This window comes from Maylandia zebra, linkage group LG5 (genome assembly GCF_041146795.1).
Source record: "Maylandia zebra isolate NMK-2024a linkage group LG5, Mzebra_GT3a, whole genome shotgun sequence".
NCBI lineage: Eukaryota > Metazoa > Chordata > Actinopteri > Cichliformes > Cichlidae > Maylandia > Maylandia zebra.
The window spans coordinates 10,299,878-10,312,923 of record NC_135171.1 but is presented as its reverse complement, the minus strand read 5'-3'; the positions used below and the strand labels follow the sequence as shown (position 1 = coordinate 10,312,923).

Genomic DNA, 13,046 nt, shown 5'->3' with positions numbered 1-13,046 from the left:
CTGTACTTCAGCTGAGCGTATGCAACAGTGCAGCAGCATGACTCTAATGTTTCCCAGTTTGGCTGGTGATTGGCTCTTAGATGGCAGAGGCATTTTAGAATACTCCCATTGATTTCTACTCAAGTCACTGAGTGCCAAGTCTGCTCTCTGCTGTAAATCACGTCACTGTAATCTAGGACAGACAGAAAATGGCCCCAACCAAAGTTTCAAGTTTTTAATAAGGTGGCTGCTATTCACTTTACTGAGCTAAAAGTCATCAGTTTTTGTCTCGACATCTATATTTATCGAGCATATCTATCATTTTCTGCTCTCAGAAACTATTCACATCCTCTGCTAAATCTAATGCTCTGTCCTGTCCCAAAAATGTAATGGCTTCTTCATTTGGCCAATCACGTTTCATGAAGTTTGGTTAAAGAGTTGCTTCCATAATCTCCTTAGAATCAGGCTATGGTTGAATTCATGAAAAGCTAGCTGGTCCACCGTGCTCCTGTAGTTGATGTCAAAAGCTCTGTCAGCAGAATTCCCATGACAATATTACACAGTACATCCTTTGTAATCGTTTCACTGTTGTCTTGCATTACAAGACCACAGCATGTGTGTAGCCTCACCAGCACCAGTTTAATGCACCTCCTAATATCTCATTTGCTCTCCAGTTGGCACTTGATCAAATGAGGCGCGTATGCTCATGTTTTAATTTTGTTTCAACACGTGCATCTTTGTGATTATAAACCATTGGTCAACCAGAGGTAAAGGATAATGTCAATCACAGAGGCTCACTGTAGAGGCAGCAGCCCCGTCCTCTCCAACAAGCTACAGAGTGAAGCCATGGGTGAAATGAGGTGCTTCTAAATCCACTGTGCTTCTCTCGCAGCGACAATGACGAGAAGCCACTGAAGGGCAGCCAACACTCGCTGAGCAGGGAGATCAAAGCAGTGGAAAGCGGGGACAGCCTGGTGGACTACGGCGATGAGGACGCGCAGTTCAACGAAGACGGCTCCTTTATCGGCGAGTACGCCGGGCGGAAGGAGAAGAGGGCGTCCGCTGAGATCAAAGCCACCATTCAGACCCCGGCATGAGGAGCAGAACGGGCCATCCAGTTTCCACGAAAGCTGTCGGAACAAAAAAAGAAAAACAGGAAACAGACATTATTCATGCGGAGCGCAAGTTCTGTGTCAAACGTAATGTGTCGTTGCCAAGTGCACACTGCCATTCTCATTTTATACAGCTCTGTTTTGTTAAGTTGCGACAGAATGACCATTACTAAATACGGTGTATATATAGTGTATATTGTATGTGTGGAGTGTCTTTTTTTATAATTATTATTACTCAAAATTTTAGAGGGCTTTGTTTTTATTTCCTTTCCTTCAGCTGCAGTACTCTTTGTACTCCCCTCTCCGCTGTGCATCGTTATATGCAGCTTCGCCTCTGGTGTCACCTTGTAGCAGGCCACAGACAAAGTGGGGATATCAAGTTGATATTTCAATTGGAACGTATATTACTGACCTTTTATATTTGAAATGGATTCATTGAATATGATGTAAGATGTGTATAAAGGTTTGCTTATTAACTTATTTTTTTCCAGTGGTTTTATACCTGACAGAATAATAAGACAGTTCACATATCATTGCATATTATAAAGACCACTTCCTGCTCCTGAATCTCCTTGTGATGTTAGGATATATTATTTAGTTGTACCTTGTTTAGAAACATTTGAGCTGTTAGTTTAAATCACACATTTACTGTAACAGCCAAGCGGTGCTTCAGCAGATTTGGGGTAAAAAGTTTCAGAAATGTAATCTATTACAGGTTGATATCATTAAATAACTATACGCATAACCCAGTCTTGATTAAATTGGATTTAACCACCAGTGTGTTGAGTTTTACAAACCAAGAATGAGCAGATCAATACAATTTATTGTCAGTTTGTTAAAAATAAAGCTGAGATAGGGGAAAGAAGTAGCCCTAGCATACAAAGAAAAACTTAGGAATGCAATATGGTACAAACATGAAGGATGTGTTGATCTTTTCATTAGTGAGGGCCTGCTACTTTATTAAATTAGTAATACAATGTCAATTATTTTTTAGAGATGATGAAAAAATATCAACAAAAGCTAAGGTTTTTTATTTTATTTTTTTTATTTGTATCCTGCAAATGGAAGCTGTGGCATCGCTATGTCACTGTCAGAAGTACCTGCAATGGATTACAGGCTTCTTTTTGTCAATCAGATTACTCAGTCTGGTTTTAATATTTGCCATCCACCTGCACCGGTAATTCAGTGTGCTATAGTAAAGTGTTATATTGGTTTTGTTAAGCCCTACTTTGAGTATGCTGCCACTCCAAAACAGAATCACTTCTGTTGTTCATTAACATTAGCAACCTGATCGGGAAAACTGCAGTGTTTTGTAAAAGTTCACTCATTGCATTGCATGTTATAAATGTTAATTGGTGTTTTTCAATGTTATTAAATTGCTTTACTTTCCTACATCTGGGTAATAGTCTGACTGTCTGTCTGGTCGCAGCCATCACTGGTAGGAGATTATTAATGTTTTCGCTACCCGTGGTACTATTTGTAGGTCCCTGCAGACGAATTCCTGACTGAAGTCTCTGCCTTTACCTCCAGCCATCAGTAAAATATGAACTGAGAGAAAGAACTACCTTGTGAAATGTCCTCATTCAATCTGAATAAAGTAAAAGATGTCTGACAAATTGTTCCCATTTGTAGCATGACTTTAACAAATACCACACCAGGGTCAAGTCTCTGTCTGAGTCGAGCATCTTGTTAGATTACTTCGGCTGTAGGAGAGAATCTCGAGAAATCAAAGCAGTGGGCTCAGCCAGGCACTGGATCAAGAAGCGGGAGCTGTAATCATGTCTGATGGTTGATAGCAGGGAGTGGAGAGTGTCAGTGTGAGGACTCTCACTGTGTGGCTCGCATCTGCCTCAAATACTCTGTCATCACTCAGCCAGGTTTGCTTTAACTGCGGCGCTGAGCGGCTGCGGTTTTCACACGTGCAACCTTCAGGTGTTGGTAATGGACCCTTTGGTAGCCATCCCGAAGGTCCTCGACTCTGGAAACAATATGAACAGCTAGATGTGTCTGTACACACGCAATCAATGTTGGGTGAGCTATTTACAGAGCTTAATTGTGCAACAGAAGAACACTGCTCTCTGGAGAGAAAGGCGAATTGCATCACAGCTAGTGAAAAACAGAAATTCCTATTAGAGACATTGCTTACCAAAACACTGTAGGCTACAAACACTTGGAATCTATCAGCTTGGTGCAACATTGAAGGTTTTTCACAAGTTTATGCGACACACAAATGCTAATTTCAATTGATATATTGAAAACACTGCCTAAGGGAAGCATGTACAATGCAAAGAGTAATGGAGCCAGCACAGAACCATGTGGAACTCCGTGACTAACGTTTGCGTTACTGAATTATTTCCTGTAGTTATTAGAAATTTGCATTGCAACATAACCTGAGATGCTTGCACATAATTGCTAGGCAACAGTATATGCGCACATACCAGCACAAATATGGGACACTTTATTTTTGTACTATTTATACTGTGTGGGAAACTGTAATTTTACATTACAATTTGTAGACACTTCTCACTTTCACCTGATTGGTCTGAATAAGTCTGCTCCGCCGTGTCCATGTGTGCTACAAGTGCTGATGATATCAGTTAGGAATTTGTTTTCCATTGCATGAGGAAATGGACATGTGCTAGGAGAGCATGTGAAAAATGTCAATTTCATCAGTCTCACAATCACTGCATGATAGATAGCAGACACCTATTTTTAAATGTTAGTAGTGCATTTGCATGATGATATCTCTGCCCCAGCCCCATACACATTATGAATCCCCTTTATAGATGTGAATAGAGGATACTCAGAGGTTTTCCTCTGAGTATTAGCAAGTCATGCAGGTATTGTATATGCAGGAAAACTGTGCATATACAATGCTTGCATTCACAGTGAATTGAATTTTATAGATGGTGCAAGTATAACTATAACTCTGGAATTTGTGGCTGGAGATGCTTCTGATTTTTAATCTTTATTTGTTATTTATATGTGAGGCAAGAGAGCAACAGAAACATTACACATAATCACATTTGAGTGAGTTGTGTAAATGTCCATTTATGGTTCAGATGTCTGCCTTCTTGTGACACTCAATCTGGAAAATCAACAAATTTGATTCTAATTGTCAGGATTCTCCCTGCTGTTTGAAAGCAGCAGTTTGATAGTTTATACCATTGCTACTTAGAAACCTGCAGCTGAGGCTACTTTGGATCAATTACTGCACAGCAGATTCTAACTGTGACTGCTTCACTGAGGGGAAAAGACGCAAAATGATCATGGAAAGTTTGAAAAAGCACTTTTCGGTTCCATCTAGGTACATTATATTTATCTGTATTGCTTCTGTCGACAGCTTAATGCCCACTGGTTTTTCTCCTATTATCTAAAATTCAGCATTTCTCTTGAGCACTGGGCTTAGACGCATTAGATCTAAGAGTTGTCATAGTTACCCAAGATATTATTACCGGAAACATTATAATAAACATCCACTTATCATGGTTCCAATAATTTAGTATTTCCTCTTAAATGTATTTTAGTCTTGTCGATTCCATACCCTTAGTGTTCATTTTTTATGTGATTTTTTATAATATTTAATTAAAATTACAAGTTTTATCCAAAACCCTGAACTTTCCATGAACCTTACCAAAATGTTCTTTTTATGGAAAATGTCAGACACCGGGGTACCTTAAGGTCAAATCAGGTTGATGCTGAAATTAAAAAGTGTGTTCTTCACCTTTGTTGATGTTTTTTTTTTAAGCAGCAGCCGTAGAACCTCAGAAAAAAATACATAAAAGCAAGATGTTGGTGAAGCAGTCATTTGTGAGATTGTATGCTGACACGTAAATGATTTCGTTCAGTTTTGAGCTTTACCAACCCTGGTCCCAGAGCTCCTGCTTCTATTCTACGATCTTGGCCCCTTTTAAACTCCGTCACTTCTGTCTGCCTCTTCTTCACCTTTCCTGCTCTTATGGAGTCTCATCAATCTGCCGCGCTCTTCCTCTCCTCTGCTCTCTCCTCCTAGCCTGAAAGAAATACAGTCAGCATATGTTAATCAACCGATCCATATCTCTCATTTTTGACATGATGAATGTGCATTTAAGATGTTATTTATCAGTGTGTTTTAAACATATACAGCTCATATTCGTTTAACTTTTGAGGAACATTCAGCAAATATGTTATTGAAAGCTTAAAGTTATACATAGCTGAGGGGAGTCACTGCTATAAGTGACAGATGGGTGCCCTTCTCTGGTTCAACATTCAGCTGTATTCAAGTTGTGGTTAAAGAATTGGCCATTCCATTTCTCTGGTAAATATTCATTTCTTTTTTCAGGCTACTCAGAATTAGAGTTCTAGTTTTTATCATAGTGAATTACAGGTTAACCTTACCAAATAAGGTAATAAGGCACCAGCACAGAGCTTCAAGCGGTAGTTCAGTAACAGACCGGTCCAATTCTAGTCTTTATGCTAAGCTGTGTCAAAAAACAACCTGTGAAAATCACGTAGTATGAAATAGCCACAGAGCAGTCTGAAATCCATATAGTGAATTCACTTGGTGACAGCAGTGACACTAGCGCCGACGTTCCTCTGACTGTGTGTTTTTCAATTTACAGCTTTTCCAATAAATGTTGCTTTGTCATTGAGCCTTGGGTCTGCTATATATGAATGAGTATCCCTGCGCTGTGTGCGCTGGGTCACGGGGTCACATGATTAACTCGAGGATAATGAATTCATGTGAACTCCTGTGCAGCAGCACCTTGGACAAAGGTGAAAAGATTTCCCTATAATTTGAAAGCCATAAAGAACAGCAGTGTGTACTTAACCAGCGTTCTATGCATTACATCCTACATATCATGCCATGACCCCAGTCCATTACAATGGCAATGTCAAAGGCTTAAAAATGCTCTATTGTGTGTCAGTACTTCTAATGGAAAGCGCAGCAGAATAGAGGCAAGCCTCTCTCCGGGCATCGCCATTTGTTGAACGATGAATAGAGGAGAGGGAGGGTCAATGACTTAAACCACAAGGTGGAGTTTTAAGAGCTGCAGTGATGTGAGAGAGCCTTTTTTTTCACCAGACAAAGCACTCCAACAGTGTTTCATCTAAATCAAAGTTATAAATAATACAAGTCTCAAATGAACGTCAGAATTGCCTCGAAGGTCTTGTGCTAGAAAAAAAAGCACATTAAGTAAAGAGGAAAAATGGACTCTTTTATCCTTCGATATAAATTTCCCCCCTAAGTTCCCCGAAACAATGCTGTAAGGCTGACATCACCAAAGCAAAGGAAACACTGGCTCCAATTAGCGGGGAGGTGATAACACAGCCACATGCTACACACTCAGAAATTAAAGTACCTTATTATATCTTTAGGGATACAATGTCTTGTCAGTGGGGTGATACTTTCTGAAATAAGACCATGCTGACTCATACCCTTGTGGTTTGTACATTACAGAGACCAGTGTTGATCTTCTGGTGGCAGTTTTGCAGCTTAGTTTATCAACAAATATAAATGTTGCTCTATAAATATTGCTAAAGTAGGTACCTTTCACAGCTTCTGAACATACGTATGTTTTTAGCCCTTGACATAGTTAACTTGAGATCCAATAGCCATAGGAAGTACTTTCTTGTAGGGACAGAATTGGACTTTTATACTAACCCAATATTTGAAAAAGTATCACCTGATGCCAGCCACTCACCATTTCTTATATTTAGCCTGGGAAATGGTAAACAGGTTCGGTGAATTATCCTAATGTGTAAATATACATGCAAATATACTATAGAAGGCAAAAGCTGTTTTTCTAACAAGGCTTAAAATAAATATTTGTCTGTCGCGCAGCCTGAATGCTCCTAGTCATTTTTTTCTCCTGTCTTCTTCTTCAGGACATTGAAAGCTCTTCTTTGGATGCTGGTGGACTTTTGTTCTGTTCTCTGCCGAGATGATTCCACGCCGCTTCATTAATGTTGAGCTCCGGGCTTCTGAGGAGGCCAATTGATGACTGACGGTTTTCTACTTGTGTTTTTCTAGGTATGCTTGTACTGCTTTGGCAGTGTGTTTTGGATTTCTGCCACAATGACAATGAAGATTTGCCAATTAGATCTTGGATATAAGCATCTGACTGGTACAGTCATGGTGGATCAAAATCTGATGGTACTTTTATGTTTTCATAATTCTATAAATTTGATAAGATCTCCAGCACCACTGGCTGAAAATGCAGCCCCAATTCATGACCGTGTTTTACAGACGGCTGCAGACACTCACTGCTCCTCTATATGTATTGTTTATGTTTTAAACCACAAATTTCCATTTTTTATTCATTTCCCTCCTCGTTTCCCTTTCATCAGAACGGTTTCTTCACATCCACCCTTCAACTGCAAGCATTTCTGATTTTTGAATGAACAATAGATGGATCAGCTAAAGGGCCAGATCTCTTCCTGTATCAGGTCTTTGCTGACTACTATTCCTATTGAATAGTATTTTTGTCCTATATGAATAGTATCTGCAAGGACATGACTTGCAGATACATAATGTACATTTCAGAATTATACAAAAATACCTTTTCGGGGAAAACAAAATGGGTTGACATTATAAAACTGTTCTACAGCAATGAAGGTTGATCAAGCCTTGAAAGCTGGTGCTACCAATTCCTACAGGTACTTCAACTTTTCTGGAATACTTACAACCCCCTCTGTCTGCATAAAAACACATAAAAGTTGGAACACACTGTGGTATCATACCCTCGTGAGCATCAGTTGAACAGTATTGTACTGCAGAATGAATTGTATTGATATAAAATGGTTAGAAAAAACCAATTAACAGTGGAAGAGAGACAGACCATCATAACACATAAAATGTAGGTCTTTTCTACAGAGAAATGGCAAAGAAATTCAAGGTGTCAGTGAGTACAGTTCCTTCACCATCAAAGACTCAGAAACTGGGAAACTCTGACAGGAAGAGGTCTGGCAGACCCAAAGCCTCAACTGAATCAGAGGACAAGTTTCTGAGAGTTAACAGCTTGTGTGATAGGCGACAGGACAACAGCTTCAAGCACAGCTTCATAGTGGTCGTAGTAGCAAGTCTCAGTTTCAGCTGTGAAGAGAAGACTTCGAGCTGCAGGTTTGACAGGACGAGTTGCAGGAAGAAAGCCTTTGTTAAGATTTCAGAATAAGACTTGGCTTGCCTGGGCCATGAAACAACGCCATTGGACTACTGAAGACTGGAAGAAGGTGTTATGGATGAATCAAAATCTGAAATCTTCGGTTCATCACACAGGATCTTTGTGAGCCGTCGAGTAGGTGAAAGGATGGTTCCACAGTGTGTGGCATCAGTGTGATGGTCTGGGACTTTTTGCCTGATCCAGGGTCGGTGACTTGTACAGAGGGAGAGGCAGCCTGAACCAAAGCAGCTACCACAGCATTCTGCAGCGCCATGCAGTACCCTCTATGCACCTAGTTGGTCAGGGGTTCATCCTACAGCAAGATAATGACCCAAAACACGAGTCCAGCTATGACAGAACTACCTCGGGAAAAAAGAACAAGATGCTAAGCTTGAAAACATGGAGTGGTCAGCACAGACTCCAGACTTAAACCACATCAAGCTGGTTTGGGATGAACTGGACAGAAGAGTGAAAGCAAAGCAACCTACAAGTGTCACATTTATGGGAACTTCTGCAGCAGATATGGGAAGAACTTTCTGAAGAATATTTGACTTCTATTGAAGAAAGAACACGGGTGTGTTCAGCTGTTATATCTGCCAAAGGCGGCTACTTTGATGAGTCAAAAGTTTAGAATCTATAAATTGATTCCATGATTTTTTTTTAACTCCAATTGCTTATTTGTAGTATACTTTCATTTCAATATATACCCGTATGTGCCAACTTACACCTTCTTTATTCCATTTTTCACAGTCTCAGCTAAAGAAATGGGAAAAAAAATGTGTTTTTGCAGGATAAGCTGCTAGTAACAAAGTAATTAAAGAAAAAATGATAAGAAAATCTGACTCCTTGGATGCAAAGACAGCTGGGATAGGCTCCAGCTCCCCCTGGGACCCTGAAAAGGATAAGTGGCAGAGAATGGATGGATGGATGTGGCTTGAGACTTTTGCACAATAATCAATATGCTCCTTGAAAGACAGGTGGCCTCATAATGCAGATTTCTGCATGTTTGGGTGGAGTATTACAGTATGAATCCGGCACTAAATCCAATTATTCATTGTTATGTCTTTAATCAACAATGAAGTTTAAGAAGCTCTACATACTATTTTTGAAGAGTTTCTAGTGTTCCTAAAATAGACTTTCATGAATTAATTCTTCCAGCAGTTTGTAGTGGCATTAATGAAGCACCTTTTCAACTGTTCACATAACTCTGGTTTGATTCCAGCCTTTGATGGCTCTGCCAGGTTTTGGGCCATGATTCCCCCCGGGCCATTCCAGTATTCCTTGATCTGTTTCCTCAAGAGACAGAAATGTAAAGCCCCTTCCTGGCCTGCTGCAGTCTCCATCATACATCAGAAGTAGAAATTAAACCAGTGGATGTCTGATTCATACAATCAGGTGATGAGAAATTCTGCATCACAGTGGCAGTGAGGAGCTCTGCTCTGTAGACCAGCATTTTACTTGGAGTGCTGTTGAAATTCCAGTGCCAGCACAGGCCTGCTACTCTTTCAAAGTGCTCAGGCGTCTGGGACATTTGTGGGACTGATCTCAACATATCACACTTGTGCTGCAAATGAATTGCTCCCTTAGGTCTCCAAAACTGTCAGCAACTCACTTTGTATGAGAGCTTCATTCATCAACACATTTTTTACCCTGAGAGCAGCAACTTTTTTTAAAAAAAAGGGAGTCGAAATGAAGCAAAACTTCTTTTTTTTTTTTGAATTCCTGATTTGTCCTTTTCACCTAGTTGAATATGCACACAGGGCTGTGACGTATTTGTGCAACTAAATTAGGGCCTGTTGGGCTGTGACATTTCTCAGATCAGGTAATTTAAGTGTTAGCACTTCTAGAAGCTACACTGAAAAAAATGTTTTGTTCAATTTACTCAATTTTTTTATGACAAGTGGTTGCACGAAATAAATTTGTTTGAATCCAGAAATATTTTTTAAGTACACTGAATTTAATTTAAGCGAGTAAAACCAACATATATTTTTAAGCTACTTTAACTTAACTGTTGTGGATACGTCTTAGTCAAATATTATTAGTAAGTCCAACTAAGGTCGTGTTAAATGTACCAGAATAATTTGTTTCCTTTACACTTATGTCCCAAACTTATATTCAAATCAATCAAATTGTTAATTTCTCTCTATTTCAATTAAGTTAAGTTTACTTAAAAAATATTGCTTACCCTGATTTGTAGTTTTTAAAAACGTCAATAATGAAAACTACAACATTCTTTCACATCATTTATTAATGCAAACAGAATAAGAATCCACATCTCTAAGGGAAATTGCTGCAATTTGTATAATACAAATTACAAAACTTTTGCCTATGAACTAGTAGCTTTAAAAAGCTGTATTCAAACAAAACAGAAACAACAGACAAGAGAAATGTTAACCAATGTTTCTCTTCCTCTAAAAAAGAAAAAAACAAACAAACTCCTTACATAAAAGAATAAAACACTACCAGCAGTATAATGTATCACAATTAGAAACTGATGCATCCACAAACTAACCAGTTTCAGACTTGCTGTTCTGCGATCCATATTTAGAAATTGCATTTTAATAAGGTAATTAGACTTAAAATTAAACTTGTGTTTTCCTTACTGCTTATTGACCACTGTCTTTCCATTCTAGTCCTTCCTTGAAGATTCTGAATGTTTTACATATTTTCTGACCTAACATACTCGCTTCAAAACAATTAATAGTCTTTAAAGTGTTACCAGTGTGCTGCAGTGTGGTAATCATGAATGGTTTTTTTTGTTTTTTTTAATCCGGTTGAGTTAACACTGATTATACGCAGGGCAGCAGCTATAACTGAATAATTACAAAGTTGCTCTTCAAGCTACTCAAATGTACCACACGTGAAACATTCATTATTGAAAGTTAAAATGTTCAATCGAAACATAACACAGAACAAATGATGGTTGTACAAGAGTTTCACTCCTATTCACAAGAGCACCAGTCATTGGTAATTTACATAACAGCATTCTCTTGATGTGTTATTTTAGAAATCTTCCTATCCAGTAGCAATTTTGTTCTTCAGCCCAAAGACTTTGGAGGAGAGCTTTTCACCATCGAATCCCATCAACACTTTCTAAATGAATTCATAATAGTCCTTCAATTCCTTGGGGAAGGCTAGGTTTAGTGCATAGATTACTCCAAGCATCAATGCACAAGCTTGGGCCAGAGATCCAATGTTGTCCATGACTATCTCCCCTTCAACAAATATTCCAATGTCATCATAATGTCCATTTTGTCCATCCTCCCTGTTGATGACATAAATGCCCATGGTGTGCTTCTTCAGGTCTCTCTGGATATCATCTCCTTCAATGTCCTAAACATTTAATAAAAAGGTAAAAGAAAAAACAATTAACTCTACAATTAAATTCCAATCTAGTCGTTTGTGTGTGTGTGTGTGTGTGTGTGTAATACACACACACACAGATATCTATCTAAAAAGTGTGTGTATAGATGACTTGCTTACAATGACTTAAATGACTTACAAAGAACTCCCGAATAAGGCTTCCGTCCTCTTCACCAAGGTAGAGGCAAAGTGCCCTGAGAACTGCTTCCCTTTTCACTTTAACATCACTTTCAGCCTGTTTAAAGAGAGTTGCTGATTAAACCAATTTGGAAAAAAAACAATGTCTGACATTCGCAATAAGTAAATTTTATCATATGTCAGTTCAAACATAGTAAATAAAATTTATATATGAAATTTCAAAATTTAGATTGCTTGGCTGGTCACCTAAAACGGCTTATTGGACTCACCAGTGACCTGCCACTTAAGACAAAAGAAATCCAAATAGAATTTGCAATATTCAGATTTACCTCTTGCATGATCTGCAAGTGGTGGGCAAGTTTCTGCCCTTCTTCTGGAAAACTGTCATCAACTGAGGTGTAATTCTGTCTAACTGTGCCGCGAAGGTCATCTCCAGTTGAAGTGTTGTAATACACTGGAATTCAGCATTTACCTGTATCTCACACACACACACACACACACACACACACACACACACACACACACACACACACACACACACACACACACACACACACACACACACAGAAAAAAAGAAGACTGGCGCTTAATCATTGGTATGATTATTTTGTTATTTCTTCATTAAATGCTACAATGCAATTGCCATCACTTCATAAAGCATGATTATCATATGGGTTAGTATACAGTGCATGAAGGATGTTACTACTGTTAATCAAAGAAGAAATGAATGGCATCAGTCCATTTAACGGGTTTAAAGGGTTTTAAAAAGCAGATATTTGTCTGTTTCAGGTGGTTGGCAACACATTTTCCTGTGCTCTTTGTCCACTGGTGGGAGTGTCTCACCTGTGAGGTCAGCGGGGCAGAACTCTGCCATCAGCAACAGAGAGCAGAGAAAATTTCGATGTGCAACTAAAAACATGCTTGCCATGTAAGCCCCAAACATCTCTGAAATTGCTCTGCAAACTTCAGAGTACTTATACTTCAGGAGTCCTGTGGGTACCGTAAAGACTCATGTATGCAAACAAACCACATTTTTTTTTGCAATCTGATCCTTTTTCTCTTGGCTGTTTCCTTCAGGGATCACCACAGTGAATGATCCACCTCCATCTAACCCTATGCTCTGCATCCTCTTAACTCACAAGAACTAAATTCCTGTTTTTCATTTCACTTTTGCAAGTTTTTTTTTTCTTTTGTCCTGGATAAAAGAAATTTAATCATATATATTAATTGATATTAATTAATATCAATATTAATAATCACAAGAACCCTTAAGATGAGATAGATAAACTTGTCCCTGCAATACTGTGACAAA

The 13,046-nt window shown here is 38.8% G+C and overlaps 2 protein-coding genes across 19 annotated transcripts in view; one reads left to right on the top strand and one right to left on the bottom strand.

The window, feature by feature from the left end:
* The window catches only part of chl1b (cell adhesion molecule L1-like b), an 81,855-nt gene extending 79,148 nt beyond the window's left edge, over positions 1–2,707 (top strand). For 17 of the 18 annotated variants that reach the window (XM_076883718.1, XM_076883712.1, XM_076883715.1 and 14 more), the window contains one exon: positions 872–2,707. In XM_076883718.1, coding sequence (XP_076739833.1) covers positions 872–1,076 — 205 coding nt within the window. In that variant the 3' untranslated portion in view covers positions 1,077–2,707. The remainder of the gene's footprint in view (positions 1–871) is intronic. The other variant, XM_076883724.1, reaches the window with a different exon arrangement.
* Positions 2,708–10,490: 7,783 nt separating this feature from the next.
* On the bottom strand, positions 10,491–12,096 carry LOC112434873 (uncharacterized). Its single transcript, XM_076883711.1, has 3 exons — positions 12,064–12,096; positions 11,736–11,831; positions 10,491–11,566 (listed from the first exon to the last, which is right to left on the bottom strand). Exons 1-3 carry the CDS (start codon positions 12,070–12,072, stop codon positions 11,327–11,329), a joined length of 345 nt encoding a protein of 114 aa, XP_076739826.1. The 5' UTR covers positions 12,073–12,096; the 3' UTR covers positions 10,491–11,326.
* Between the last annotated feature and the right edge of the window lie 950 nt (positions 12,097–13,046).

Bases quoted from the DNA above. Each gene is read 5' to 3' on its own strand.
- LOC112434873 (XM_076883711.1), bottom strand. The intron at 11,567-11,735 runs GTAAGTCATTTA...TTAAATGTTTAG, and splicing joins GCCTTATTCGGGAGTTCTTT to GACATTGAAGGAGATGATAT.